Source organism: Dromiciops gliroides, chromosome 4, assembly GCF_019393635.1.
Source record: "Dromiciops gliroides isolate mDroGli1 chromosome 4, mDroGli1.pri, whole genome shotgun sequence".
Classification (NCBI taxonomy): domain Eukaryota; kingdom Metazoa; phylum Chordata; class Mammalia; order Microbiotheria; family Microbiotheriidae; genus Dromiciops; species Dromiciops gliroides.
Genome location: NC_057864.1, coordinates 179,553,959 through 179,569,854, shown reverse-complemented (window position 1 = coordinate 179,569,854; position 15,896 = coordinate 179,553,959). Strand labels below are relative to the sequence as shown.

The 15,896-nt window shown below is 42.5% G+C and overlaps 1 protein-coding gene across 1 annotated transcript in view; it reads right to left on the bottom strand.

Moving 5' to 3' along the window:
* BRCA1 (BRCA1 DNA repair associated) overlaps window positions 1–15,896 on the bottom strand; it is a 72,951-nt gene that overhangs the window by 18,854 nt on the left and 38,201 nt on the right. Inside the window, exons 11-14 of the mRNA XM_043964359.1 lie at window positions 10,764–10,935; window positions 5,419–5,536; window positions 2,167–2,360; window positions 432–715 (exon numbers count right to left, since the gene is read on the bottom strand). Of these exons, the coding sequence (XP_043820294.1) occupies window positions 432–715; window positions 2,167–2,360; window positions 5,419–5,536; window positions 10,764–10,935 (768 nt within the window). The remainder of the gene's footprint in view (window positions 1–431; window positions 716–2,166; window positions 2,361–5,418; window positions 5,537–10,763; window positions 10,936–15,896) is intronic.

Sequence of the window (15,896 nt, the reverse complement as noted above, 5' to 3'; positions counted from 1 at the left end):
GTCAATTTATGCTGGGGAGCAGCAAGTACACTGAGATGTGGAGGGGAAAAAAAGGACTACCTCCCAGAGAGAGAAGAGACACACCTATTTTCTGTTTAAGATGAAAAGGGAAAAAAAATCCCAACTAAATAACTTTTAATAGCCCTGGATCATGCCCGTAACAAAGTCTAGTTGCTTTCTGTTAGCATCTGAAAAAGTGACTTGTCAAATAATGAACAGAGATAGAAGCAAGAATCAGGAAAACAAAGCTGTCTAGCAGCAATTTTTCAGAAATCAACAACAGAAATGACATTGTTGGCTTCCCAGGGCCATCCTGACAAAGGCTACCCTTTACCCAGGGCCCCATTCTAATGCACTGTGAGAAGAATGTAACGGTACGGTTACCAGGAAGGCAGCAAAGCACCTGGTCAGATACACACGGACACACTCACATGTTCTTTGGGAGTCAAACCGGACGCCACAAGGGACATTTTGGAGCTGCCCGTCCCTCCTTTTTTGACCCTCTCAGAGGCAGAAGCTTCCTCCGGCTGACCCCTCACATTGCAAGCAGGAACGTTGGTGGTTTCTACAGTCTGAAGCTGGGCTGGCCTCAGTGCATAAGTTGAAGTGGACACGTTGAGGATATCTCTTAGGGCAGTGTCCTTATTTTCCTGGGGGCTGGATTTGGTATTCTTAGTGTCCACTTTGGCTTTAGATTCTGGCTCAGGGTCTGTTTCTAAAAGAGAGAGAAAAAAGTCTTATTCAGGGGGTCATTATAACCTGGAGTTTGTATACTTTTTTTTGGGGGGGGGGCAGGGCAATGAGGGTTAAGTGACTTGCCCAGGGTCACACAGCTAGTAAGTGTCAAGTGTTTGAAGCCATATTTGAACTCAGGTCCTCCTGAATCTAGGGCCAGTGCTTTATCCACTGCACCACCTAGCTGCCCTCTGTATACTTGTTTTTTTGGGGGCGGGGCAATGAGGGTCACACAGGTAGTTAGTGTCAAGTGTCTGAGGTCACATTTGAACTCAGGTCCTCCTGAATCCAGGGCCAGTGCTTTATCCACTGTGTCACATAGCTGCCTCCCGTACACTTGTTTTAAAAAATATTTTGAGGGGGCGGCTAGGTGGCGTAGTGGATAAAGCACCGGCCCTGGATTCAGGAGGACCTGAGTTCAAATCCGGCCTCAGATACTTGATATTTACTAGCTGTGTGACTCTGGGCAAGTCACGTAACCCCCATTGCCCTGCAAAAAAAAAAAAAATTGAAAACTCTATTTGAACATAATTGGTTTCCTTTGTAATCCTACGGATTTTATTTTATGAACTTAAACACATTCTCCTGAGAAGGGGATCATTGGCTTGCCTGGATGGCCTGAGGGGTCCAGGACACCAAAAAGGTTAAGAACCTCTGGTCTAATCTATTCAACAGTAAATTGTTAACTGCGCAAAGTAGGAAAAAAGGGCAGGTTATATTAGGTTAAGAGGATATTGCCATCTTTTTTTGCTTTTTTATTCACCAAAACACAATTAGTTTGTGCATTAGAGTCATCAGGCCTCGTTACCAAATTAAAAACAAAACAGAACATCTCTAAAACCTTTTAAGAAAATGCTACTCCATCAGGAAATAAGTGTAAAAACAGGAAATTTATGATAGCCCTAAAAAGACACTAATGAACATGGCCAAATGTGGGATTTTTATGCCAAATTGCACCTTTTGTGCTAATGTGCTTTTTAGAATTAATTTAAAACTTTTTTTTTTGACTGATTCAAACTCTGATTTACAAGTCATAAAACTTGCACTCCATTAAAATGATTTAGAAGACAGAAAATGTGGAGTTCATTTAGTTCCTTCATCCACAGATGAGAAGGGACTGGTTTTTCAGCTGCTTTTTCTCAAGAGGACAAGCCAGCTCTCAGCAGCCTTCTTGTCTGTCAAAGTTGTAGCATTTGGGCAGCACCCCGAGTGCTGACCCCACCAGGGGAAAAGAAGGCTAGACTTAAGGCAAATTCATGTTACTTTCCTCTCATGGATCTTAAACGGTAAGACTCAGAAAAGACAGATCCACTGTGTGAATGATAATCAACTGCACTGATAGAAAAACCAAACAGAGAATCTTGGGGTGGATTACATGAAAGTTTAAAGAGGAACACCTCCCCTGACTGAGAGGTCCAGTCTGAACATTACCCAGGTTTGGTTTCAGCACACAAGACTGCTCCATCATCACACTTTGATCCTTAGGTCGCCACTGTTGTTTTTCTTTTACGGCAGCAATCCTACTGATCCCCTCTTCAGAAGGAGAGCCTACTTTCTGAAGACTCCTGGAGTGGCCAAGCAGGCTCCAGACCCCATCTGGCATTTGGGAGTCCAAAAGGGAAGACCTGGAAATAAGGATGGAGAGGGGAAAACCATCAGAACAGCTTCTGAGAGGGCTGATAATAGCTCCCTCTGGTCTTTCTAGCAGCTGTGGCAGAATCAAGCAAGAGCTGTTAATGTCAGAGTATTTGGGAATGATTGGCAACAAGAGGGCTGGTGTGTTGGCATGGAAGCAACATGCCCAGATTCATGTTGCATGCCGACACGTCAAGGATGACACGTGACATCTCCCTTTAGGGGGTTAGTCTGAGGCTCACTGCCTAACAATATGTCAGCAAGTTTCACCAAATTAACCACTACTGTCACTCACTCAAATCCCACAGACTCCGCTCAAGTCCAAATGGCTTTGTGGGAATCATCTCTCACAGGAGCACAAAACAGAGCTGAAGAGTCCTCCCAAATACTCTCCACAACTATACTTCACACTCAGCAGCCAAGTTTACACCATCATTCCTGCTCACTGCCTCTTATTTGTCTCTGGAAGCCTGCTGTGAAAGGGTCAGTTGAGAAACCATAGCCTACCAGTAGGTTTTTCTATTATTCTAGGCCTTTGGGCCTGAATCATGATTCAGTGGCAATCAAGACTGAAAAGGTTAACGAAGCTGTGAAAGAGCTTCAGTATCTTGGGATGCTAACTTCCTCCACTACCTGGGGGAAAATGTTGGCTAATAATTCTAACAGTAGGCCCCTTGGTTCCTGTGTATTAATTAGTCTCTAGCTGGCTAGCTCAACTGCTTAAGCAATGGTAGTAAGGCTTGGTCCCCACATAGGCCAGACAGCATTGCTCTATGCCATGGTCATAAAACCTCTGTCCCTAGCTTTAAAAATGTGTATCAACAGTCATAGGGATTTGAGGGTGCAGCTGGATCAAAGCTAACCCATCATTACTCTAAGATCCATGATCCAGAGCATTAGCTGCATTGTTACAGGTACAGTGCAAAGGGCAAAAGACTAGGGGTCATGATCACCAGCTCTGCCATTAATTAGATGCAACCTTGAGAAGGCAGTGTGCTTCTATTTCCTCTACACGTTGGGGATGTTGTTTATTATTATTCATAACGTGTAATTATCACCCCCACTGTATAGAAGAAACAATATCTTTCCTATCTATCTCATAATCACTGGTCCTGAGGTGATGTTCAGAAATCTCCCCCACAGCGCACTGTCCCTAGGACTTGTCTATGTTCCCTCCCTTGGCTGAAATGATCATCCCCGTGCAGAGGATAATCTTATTTCTATATCCAGCTCCAGTTTGCCACTGAGGTTTATTTTTGAATTTCTCACTACTCTCTCCACCTAAATGTCCCAATGGTATCGGACACTCACGATATCCAAAACTGAGCTCCTCTTTCCCCTAAATGTGTGTGCCCCATAGCTTCCCTATGCTTGTTGCTGGCAACACCCTCTGTCTGGGGCAGCTCGGTTAAACTTCAGAGTCCTCTCCTTCCCAGGGAATCAGGCGCCAGATTCTGTGGAACGCAGCTCTACCACCTCTCATGTCTGCCTCAGAACCCCCATTGTTCTCGTTCGCATCTCTGTCATCTATTTTAACTGGCTCCTCTGCTTCCAGTACCACCTTTATTCAATTGTCTTCCCAACCCCCAAGTCCAGCCATGTTGTCCCCCTGCTTGAAACCCTTTGGCAGCTGCCTACTTCCTCCAGGATAAACTGCAAAATGACCCCTTGCTGTGGCCCTCGAGGCCGCCCCAAAACTCTTTCTGGTCCTATTCTATCCTACCCCCTTTACAAACCAAACTGGATGACTAAACTGTGCCCCAATCTCATCTTCCCCTGTCCTGACTAAAATAAATGCCCTCCACATCTGTTCAAAACATTTTCTTTCCTGAAGACCAAGGCTGAAAGGAAAGGCAATAAGTATTTATAAAACCACCTACTATGTGTCAGGCACTGTATTGTGTTTTTTTTTCCCATCAAAATTATCTCATTTGATCCTCACAATGACCCTACCAGGTAGGTGCTATTATTATCCCCATTATACAGTTGAAGAAACTGAGTCAAATAGTGGTTAAGTGATTTGCCCAGGGTCACACAGTAAATGTTTGAGGTTTTCCTGACTACAGGCCCAGTACTCTATCTACTGTGCCACCAGCAGCCTTCCAGCTATTCCCTCTGGGTCTGAACCTCTAGACAGCTAAAAAAGTGGCTCCTCACTCCTTTCTCCACCAATTTTTCTAGAACCCTTGGATAAAGTTTCTCTGTTACCACAATCACTGCTCTCTCTCATATTGTGTTCATTTGTGCACAGTAGACATCACATCACCCATCAGCCACTGTTTGGCCCCTATGCCCTCTTCCATCAGACCCTAAGTTCCTCGAGGGCAGGGACTGTTTCTTTATTTTCATATCCCCAGGGACCTCACACATAGGAGGCGCTTAATGAGTATTTGCTGACTTGAATTGAGGGAAGTTGGCATCTAAACTTATTTCTGGAAAACAGGAACTACAAGTAGGGTGTGGGCTGATCCGTGAGGGGAGCCATGTCCCATACTGCATTAGCACTGTTCAAAATCTTAGTTTAGCTATATTTTATTCTATTCTAGAAAAGGGACAGGTCATCTAACTCCATCTGGCCCATGGCCTCAGGTACAGCATAAGATTCTTTCCTGCGCAGTAGCTTATATTGTTTAAGACTAAAGCAAAAGGGGCAGCTAGGTGGTGCAGTGGATAAAGCACTGGCCCTGGATTCAGGAGGACCTGAGTTCAGATCTTGCCTCAGACACTTGACACTTACTGGCTGTGTGACCCTGGGCAAGTCACTTAACTGTCATTGCCCCGCTCCCCCAAAAAAGAAAAAAAAAAAGATAAAGCAAGAATAAGATTAAAAGCCTATAGGTGATTAAATAAGATGGATATTTTAAAGGAACAAGAAGCTATAGGTCTACATACATAAAACCAGGGACTTTGTGGAGAAAAATAACGAATACTCACCCTGAGACAAAGAATCAAGAAATCACAGCTTTCTACTCACAGCAGCACTCTCTCTCTCCCCCCCTCCCCTCTCTCTATCTCACCCTAACCCCTGCCCCCACCATAGGCTTTTACCCTTCAACTCCTGGTTCTTCACTTTTACTGCTGGAATCCTCTGGAAATGCTTGGGACTTGTCTGCTGAAAGGCTCTGTGCATTTTGGCTCTTGTGATATTCAACAGTTTTCTCTGTTCCTAAAAATGGAGATGAAAAGAAAACACAAAGATACAATTTGCTTAGTAGCCTTGTTCTTGCTGGTGATAATTCAGGTGAAGACATCGATTTTTAAAAAAAGCAGCAGCCTGTGACAATCAAATCGGTTTTTAAACAAGCGTATCAGAAGGAGAAAATTAAAGTGTATAAACATTAACAAGTGATGCGACAGACAGATGCTAACACCAAATGGAGGAGAACTATTAAAAAATAACGATAATGGGCTTAGGCTGAGGCTGCTAAGTGAAGACATCCAGCTGAGCCATAGCTACTTAACCCATCTTTTTCTCTCCCTGAGGAAGATGTGAGATTAGGGAAGTATTTGTGATCAGTGACTTGGCCAAAGATGTAGCAATCAGGCTGGAGGGAACAGGAGAGAAACAGTTACTTTGATAAAAGCATAATAGCAATTCCCTTTCCATTTTTACTCCTCTTCCTTCAAAACTATATAGAATATGGGTTTGGAGGGATTGGGGATGGGTTAGGGTGGAGGACTGGTGGAAAGAAACAGCGACATTTCACTTTAGTTGTTCAATTATTTAAAAAGACAGGGAGCCTTGAAGTAATGGAACTAAAGATGAAATATCGAAAAAAAGGATAAATACAAAACAGACCTAAGGCAAAGTTCTGGCATGTTGGGATACACTTTTGATTTACGAATTCTCAAAAGAATTGAATATGCTACTACTGCCTTCTAAGAAGTGATTTAAAGGCAGAAATGCCTAGAAAGCAGAAATGAAAAACATAAATACCACATTTTCTCCTTTTCTATTAGCAAACCACTAATGATTAAAATAAAATTTCAAGCTTACATTAGGAAGGCAGAAGCCCATACATATTGTAAGAGGAAGATGCAAAAAAAGGGCTGTATTAATTAAATTGTTTTAAAGATACTGTGGGGGCAGCTAGGTGGCACAGTGGATAAAGCACTGGCCCTGGATTCAGGAGGACCTGAGTTCAAATCCAGCCTCAGACACTTGCTAGCTGTGACCCAGGGAAAGTCACTTAACCCTCATTGCCCCACAAAATAAATAAATAAAATTAAAAAGATATTGTGTACCCTGGAGGAAAATAGTCATTGATTTCTTGAGCTAATCCTCAAATACATTACTTATAGCTCCCCTTACTGCTTGGTCTCTCTGGTGGTATGAGTGTATATGTTTTTCAGGAACACAAGAGGCCTGACTAGAGTCAGCAGCTGTTCACAACAGGCCGGGCCCAAGAATGAACCAAGACATTTTTTCCCTTTCAGCTGGGTATAGAAAGCCTTTCAATATAGTTGTCATTTTCCTAAAAATACAGGGTGGTCATTGATAGAATAATGTGTAGCCACCCAAGGACCTATATGAAGTCGAATTAATCACTCACTGAAAAGGAAAATAAGAAAAGCTTCATGAAAACCAGAAACCCAGCTATTAACAAGTCATTACATAACTGGAACATTTAGCTTATGAATTACTCTTTTCATTACAATGGGCCTCAAGCCACAGAGAAAGAACAAAAGCTAATCTAAGTTATGAGGCAATCACACAGTGGTACCTCAAGGATATGCCACCAGGTTTTTTTGTTCTCTTTTTGCCTCAATCCTCCATCTCCTTCTAGGAGAGCCCCAATTATTCCAGCCTTGTGGGAAAGCTGTTTGAGTTCTGATGTGGGGGCCAGATTGGAGATCTCAAGTATTATCATGGCAATCTAAAGCCCAGAGGGGTTCTCCAGCCACGGTGCTCCCTTGTCTCCCAGAGTCTTCTGATGTAGAGGACTTGGGCCAGACAGAAGCTTCTAGAGATAAGTAGATAATGACAACGGATACTGAAATGCTGCGTGGTTACCGGACTCTATATAGGTATTGCTTCATTTCCCCCTCAACACTTCTGTAAGATGGGCCGTGCAAGGACTATTACCTCCATTTTACAGATGAGGAAAATGAAGCTCAGAGAGGTTTAATGACTTGAAAAATTCATTTGGCCAGTAGCAGAGCTGAGACTCAGATTTCTAAGGTCCAGATCTCTTTCCATTCTTTACAATTTATAGATTTAGAGCTGGAAGGGACTATAACGGTCCTCTAGGTTTAACCCCCTCACTTTATAGAGGAGGAGCTGAGGCCAAGAGAGATGAAGGGATTTGCTCAAGGTCACCAGGGTAGTGAAAGTCAGAATTTAAACTACTTCTGTATAATTACATATCTACACATACATCATATACATAAGACAGTCAAACTACTTCTGTATTGACACATATCTATATGCATATCATATACAAAGGACAGTCAGAATTTAAACTACTTCTGTATCGATACATATCTACACACAGACACACACATATACGCAGGACAGTTGGAATTTAAACGATAGACATATAGTTTACATATACACACAGTTTAAATTCTAACTTTGTTACATGTATATTGCCATATAATTCTGACTGTCATATATATGTATACATACACACATATGCCAGTATGTGTGACCCGGGGGGTGGAGTGGGAGATAGCCCCCAGGTAAAAGCTAGCAAACACTTCTGCGTTAAAGACATTATGGGGCAAAAGTGCTGCAGTCATCCTTAGGATCACCCCTAAAGGGGGCAGCTAGGTGGTACAGTGGATAAAGCACCATCCCTGGATTCAGGAGGACCCGAGTTCAAATCCAGCCTCAGACACTTGCTAGCTGTGACCCAGGGAAAGTCACTTAACCCTCATTACCCTGCCCCCCACCCCCCCAAAGGGAGCCAGGGTGTGGCTTCATAGGTCATACACTGAGGCAAACAGGTCTGTCTTTCCTAGTGAGTGTGACGCTTGGCTTCTAGTCCCTTAGGCTCACATGAACCCAAGGGGGGATGATAGCTCATGATTGGAGTTAGCATTCAGTTGCAACCACAAACACTTAAGAAATAGTGACACAAAGGGAACTGTTTTTCTCCAGACCTCCAGGAACATACAAAACCCAAGATGAGCTAGTATATTATGCAGATATTCCAAGTCAGACAATAACATTTTATTTCTTGCACACTTGGATTTTAAAAGTCTAGTCAGTATTTAGACTAGAGACAGTGAAAGCGCCCCAAAGAGAAGCATTGTGCTGGGGATCGTGACAGGACTTTGGGCTTCATTATTTGGGAGATGAACTAAATGGAGATAGTTACAAAGAATGCATTTAAGGAAATACATTTTGAACCACTGCCATAGCAACAGAGTTCCCAGCTTCTCATGCATGAGCTACTGTTCTCTCTGAACACAAAAAATACATCGAGGAGGAACCAGGGCCTCAGATTTGAATAGCTAATGAATGGTCTTGGGTTCCTAGAAAGACCCAAAGAAGAAAATAAAGTCCCAACACCCCTAAAAGAAACGACAGTATTTGAGAAGAAAAATGATGAACGATTTGGGAAAAGGATCAAAGGAGAAGGGAATCTGGATCTCTAGTTAGTTTGGTAGACCCACATGGAGAGGGCAATGAAAAGAACTCTGGGAGATCTTAGGAGGAATAGGTCACTGTACAAAAGCTACGAGTACAATTTGGCTCAGCAGCTAGTATCTGCCCCACCCCCCCCTCCCCTTTGGGCACACACCTTTCTGCTTGTCCTCCCACCTTTGGTGAAGTTTTTCCCCCCAGTTAAAATCTAACATCTTTGCCTCACCTTCCCCCATCCACTCTTTTATGTCAATACACAGGTGCAAATGATTCCCAGGATCATCTTTTAACACCTAGCTCAAGACTGCCCCTTGAACAGCCCCATTTGGCTCTCCTTCACCTTTAGTACTCATGTACTTGAGTTATGCTTTAATTAATTTGGCCTCATCAATATAGGAAAACCCCGTGATAAAGCACTTTGCTGTCCACCACAGAATTCAGCACACTATGGATCAAGTCATACCTCCTAAACACTGGGCATCTTTCAGTCTGATATAGAAAGCCTGGTAGTTTGGAGAGTTTCTCCCCTCTTACCAATGTTAAAGGAACAGAATTTTGGAATCTCAGAGTTGAAAGGAACTTGAGATGCCTTGTCTGATTTTACGTCTCTAAACCAAGAGGTGTCAAACTCATAGGCAGCCTGAGATCCCAAACCCGTGGGAGGCACAAACCACATGAAAACATAACTGGGAAATGTTTAACAAAATAAATAAAAATATAATACAACACAGATAATGTTAATTTGTAGTTTTTAAGTCAATATGCCACCACAGGGGTCTGTTTCTATTTGACTTTGATACAACTGCTGTAAATGACCCTCAATAAGTAGTCACCTAGCCCCTGCTTGAACACCTTCAGTAACAGGGAACTCACTAACTTAAGGGCAGTTGGACAATGATTAAAATTGCTATAAAGTCAAAATCTGCCTCCCTGTCTGTAACTTCCATTTACTATTCCAGGTAATTAATAACAACGGTAATGATGATGGTGATAAAAATAACGAACACCTATATAGTACCTACTATGTGCCAGGTAGTGCTGAGTGCTTTACAAATATTATCTCATTTGATCCTCACATCAAACCCTGAGAGGAAGGTCTTATTGTTATCTCCATTTCATAGATCACAAAACTAAGGCAGATAAAGTTTAATTGACTTGCCCAGGGTCACACAGCTAGCAAGTGTATGGGGCCGAATTTGAACTCGGGTCTTCCAGACTATAGGCCCCTTACTCTATCCATTGCACCACCCAGCTGCCCTACAGTATGTTCTACCATACAGAATAAAAACATAATCCCTCTTCCATATGACAGCCCTTCGAATTGAAGACAGCTATCCTACAACTCTAGAGTCTTGTCTTTAGTGGGCTTAGCACTCCTAGCTCCTTTCACCACATCTCATGTGAATGGTCCAGGTCTCCTTGCCTTTCTTAGCTGCATCTCTCAGGCTGATCTCTAGCTCATCAGGGTCCCTCTTTAGTGCAGAATATGCTAATACAGACTAACACTGCATACTGCTTCACAAGTGTTATGTCATTTTCTTGTGGGTGCTTTGTCTCCCTCCTCAGATTCCTAACCATACAAAGACAGAGGATCATTTTCTCTTTTAAATCTCGGCATATTATTCAATACATAGATGGTGATCCCACGATGACCCTGGATGACCTTTCTCTTGGCTTCTCTGTGGAAAGGCCTTTGAAGGCAAGTATCTTATTTCATTTATGCTCTAAATTTCCCAGCACACCTCACAAGGGGCCATTTACCAAACGGCTCAATAATGTCTGCTGACAAAAATGTATTTACCTTTTTCTGATTTGGTCTGTTTTAAGTCTGGCTGCTCTGGGGAAGGACATAGCCCGGATTCCTGGGAAGCAGGACTGTTGGAGGTCTGACTACCATGTTGTTCCAAGACTGCCTCTAAGACGGCCATTTCCTGTTGGAGTTTTTTCAGGTTGTCTTGCATGGTGTCCCTTTGCTACAACAAAGAAACGACCCTGTCAGAAGATTATGTTTCTCTCAAAGAGGAAAAATGCCAGCATTAAAATTAATTACAAAGACATATTTTACGAAGAGAACACAAGTTGCCCAGTATTGAATGACTAAATCTGGCCAAACACTTATAATCTAAGATTCACATAAGACAAATTCTGGGTAGAAATGGGGAGGAGGGAAAGGGAACTGTAAAACCAATGACCTATTGTAAGGTGGTTATTCTGGTTTAAAGGTCAAAGGAACAGAAAAACAAAAAAAAACAACCTTGAGAAATCTAATACTTTTAAGATATTCAATTAACTTGATTTTAATACTTTGTATAGGCTTTGTTTTGTCCAACTTATATTTTAAAGATACAGAAAAGAATTAACTTTGCTCTGTAAGCTCAGAGAAGATTTAGGTTAGACAATAGAAAAGTTGCCAATTATCAAGGCGATTAAACACTTAAAAAGGCTCCTTAGAGGTCCTTAATCTTGCTTTGAGCCTAAAATTGACTTGAGAGAATTCCCTTCTAGCTCCAGGATTCCCTGATTCTCTGGCTTTAGTCAGAAGGAATAAAGAGCAAATGCTAATGAAGTGCTTAGAGATCACCACAGAAAAGGAGGAGAGAAACATTAACAGGCTGGAGGGTTCCCATAGAAAGATTACAAAAAAATAATGTAAATGGGGAAGAACAGGCATTGTTTTGTATAAGGACATTCAACTAATGCCACTGTTAGGGCACAATTGACACAGAAAATACTCAGCCAGGTACTCCAGGTGGAGAGAGAGAGAATTTATTATTCGAGGACCCAAAGGGGGTTTCAATCCTCCAACAATGGGCAGTGACTCTTGTAGTCCACCTGGTTATATACAAAAAGAGTAGGCGTGGTATAGTGGCAAGTTTATCAAATGAAGATGAGATCAGTTATTCACTGAATAAAGGATGCATAGTGGCGCCTACTGGTTAGGGGAGGCTTGTCGTTGCAGCTGGGGTACCTGAAGGCTAGAGCCTGTCTGAGACAGGCAAGGTCAGAAGGCAGAGATTACAGGCCTGCAGCTGTAGCTGGAACACAGCAAGGCCAGGGTCTGTTTGAGACAGACAAGGTCAGAAACTACGTGTGATTTTCTACACCATCACCACAGGTGCAGTTTCTTTCTGTCTTTTTTTTTGCGGGGCAATGAGGGTTAAATGACTTGCCTAGGGTCACACAGCTAGTGTCAAGTGTCTGAGGTCATATTTGAACTCAGGTCCTCCTGAATCCAGGACTGGTGCTTTAACCACTGCGCCACCTAGCTGCCCCTCAGTGCAGTTTCTTAGAGTAGAAGGAATGCTGGGTTTGAAATCTCAATTCTGATATTTACTATTTGTGAGACCATGGACAACTGAATTAATCTATCTTGAGTCTCCATTTAGTCAGCTGTAAAATGGAGATAATAATAACTGTAAGTACCCACCTCACAAAATTGCTGAGTTTCAAATGAGACAATATATAAAGCATTCTGCAAACCATAACAGCCTCTATAAATACTAGCTATTAGTATTACACCTTTAAGTTTATACTTCCACACTACTCATCATTTCTTTTTTTTTTCTTTTGCAGGGCAATGAGGGTTAAGTGACTTGCCCAGGGTCACACAGGTAGTAAGTGTCAAGTGTCTGAGGTCGGATTTGAACTCAGGTCCTCCTGAATCCAGAGCCGGTGCTCTAGCCATTGTGCCACCTAGCTACCCTCATCACTTCATTTCAAGAAAAAGCCATTTCAGATAAGGCTTTTGGAAGGCAAAGGGTTAAGTGGTCCAACTAGACTTCAACTGAAGTAAGGACTTTCTAAAATAGACACTTCTCTACATGCATCAGGAACTCTAACTGGTTGCAAAAATCTGGGGAGAAGAATTGGTTCTCTTATCTCTTACTACTTATAATTCTTGAAAACATCTTTGCCCTTCCCTAAAAACAAGCCATCTTCCTTCTCCTGCCACACTGAATTCAGAGCTTTAGCAGGAGGGGTTTTTTCATGAGTGGAAAATGTATTCTGAGCTTGACAAAGGTTTCCACTGCCACACTGAGAATGCATTGCTGCCAATTACTTTTGTAGCAACAGCACTGCCACCATGTGGAGCCTGGTTGTGCCTACATCTCTGATCAGGAAATGGACTGGGCTTGTCCTCAGCAACCCCTGCTACGTTACAAGAAAAAGGCCACTGATGAATGCTTCCAGAAGGTTATTCTGGTTGCTATATCGCATGATTACCATATCCTGCCTCAATGTAGCTAATATAATAAAGCAGCTTAGGAAGGCAGCAAGAATAGCAAGAAGACTATGACTATATTACTGTACTCGGAGGGCTACAGGCTATAGGGACCCTTCCATTCGTACCAACTAAATCTTCACAGTACTGTTTTCTGACTGGACAGCTCTGAGGCATCCTGGAGGGGTTTGGCCAGCCACATTTTAGATATCCCAGATCTGTGATGTAGTTAAGGTCTTAGTTAACCAGGGAACAGCTTAGATAGGTCATTCATTTCCATTGATGGGGCAGCTAGGTGGCGCAGTGGATAAAGCACTGGCCCTGGATTCAGGAGTACCTGAGTTCAAATCCGGCCTCAGACACTTGACACTTACTAGCTGTGTGACCCTGGGAAGTCACTTAACCCCCATTGCCCCACCAAAAAAAAAAAAAAAATTCCATTGCTGCCAGACATCTTCCTCATGAATGCACTTGGCTATATTATTTCTCTGCTCAGAACCTTCCAATGGCCCTCTGCTAACTACCAGGAAAATCCAAATTTCCCTGCCTGGCATTCAAGGCTCTCTCCAATCTAGCGCCAGCCTACTTTGTCTGTCTTATCTAATACTACTCTCTTCCATCCAATTCTGTTTAGATAGATACACAGATGGAAAAAGCATTCACTAAACACTTATTATGTGCCCATCACTATTCTAAGTGCAGGGAATACAAATACAAATACAAATGAGCAAGACAGTCCCTGCCCACAAGGAGCTGACATTTCTTCAGGGTGAGACAACACATAAGGGAAGGGGGGGGGGCTGGGAAACAGGAGGGGAGGGAGGGTGTGGCAGCAGCATGGTCTAGAGGTGGCTAGGAAGAGAGGTGAAGGTCTGGCTCTGGACAAGACAAGGCAACAAGGCCCACCTCTCAAGACTAGATCGATTCCAGAAACAGAATGCATGTTTCTAGCAGGAAGGAGGTTGTGCTGAAGCCTGCAGTGGGGTTGGCATGATCCGGTGACATTTGGAAGTGTGTTTCAATCAGTCTAGACAAGTTGCTGTCCCCATTCACGTGCTGTGCAATTCTCCCTCAGTGCCTTTATTTGCATTGTTTCTTATGCTAGAAATGCTCATTTTTCTACTTCCAATTTATGAATTAAATTGTACTATCATTATTTCAAGTATTTTTTTTTTTGGCAGAGCAATGAGGGTTAAGTGACTTGCCCAGGGTCACACAGCTAGTAAGTGTCAAGTGTCTGAGGCCGGATTTGAACTCAGGTCCTTCTGAATCCAGGGCCGGTGCTTTATCCACTGTGCCACCTAGTTGTCCCCTATAGCGCTTATAACTAATAGGGACCATTTATAGTTAGAAATATCGATAGTGGGGGCAGCTAGGTGACACAGTGGATAAAGCACCAGCCCTGGATTCAGAAGGACCCGAGTTCAAATCCGGCCTCAGACACTTGACACTTACTAGCTGTGTGACCCTGGGCAAGTCACTTTAAGTTATAAGTACTATAAGGGCAAGGGTCATGACATTTAAATTCTGTATCATCCCCAGCATCTGCCCTAGACCGCCAAACCTAATAAGTGCTAAATAAAAGTTTTGGTGAATTGTCTTCTCTACAGTTCTATTCTTAGTCTATGTGTACTAAGACACATTATGCTAATCTGTGCTCTCTGACACCAGGACTTTGGGGCAAATGTTTACTACAACACTTTGCAAAAAAAAAAAACAAAACAAGTCTCCAAATCTTAAAAAGTAACAAAAGATCCCTTTAATTAATACCTATGACATTTCTGAAAACAACTAGGAATATTATCTCCCACAATGGAAACTGGAGCAAATAATGGAGTGAGGATACTTCATCAGAATCACAGACAGGGTTCAAGTACAAAATGTGACAGGATCAGAAACTAGATCCCTAGAGTTTCCAATTTCAGAATAGAAGGAATAAAATATCATTCTGAGATGGTGAAAGCATCCTTTCCCACCCTCCCCCAGATCCAGAAAGAATCATGAATCAGAGAGAGAGAGAGAAAAAGCCCCACAGGTCTCTTTATCTGTCTAGTCACCATGGCAATCCTGCATAAATGAGGAGAATGCTTTGTACCTCAGCTCAGGTACAAAACAGGCAGAAACCACACAAACCTCCTCTGTAGTCCAATAGGCCTTCAGTTTCAGGAAACTTTCTTTCCACAAAAAATGAACAGAACACTTTTTTTTTGTTGTTGGAGTGGAGGATCATGGAAAGGGACCATTACATATTCTGTCAGATTCACTGATGTGTTGGTTAGTTTTGCTGAACTGTTTTTTGTATTCTTTGTTATAAGGGCTTACTAGGTAAAGGAGGAAAGATGAATATATATATTTGGAAGTGAAGGTGATAAAAGAACAGATAACAATTAAAAACTTGAAAAAAGAAAACAAACTGATAAGGCTTCTCTCACAGTCCCTGAAGCAGACTAAGGATTTGGGAAGTTGTTCTGATAAAAGCCAGCCAAACATTCCACCACTTCAAATACCAAGGACTTCAGTGGTGTGGCTATACTTCCCACCACCATGATGGAAACTGACCTAATAGGTTTTCATCCTACATTTCAGCCTGGTGTCTAAGACATTATGTTCTATAATTCTTCCCAGCATGGCTTGGGATAACATTGGAGTACAGAGAGGGAACCACTTCTCCAGGAACAAATTCAGCAGTAGATTCTAAGAATCATAATGAGC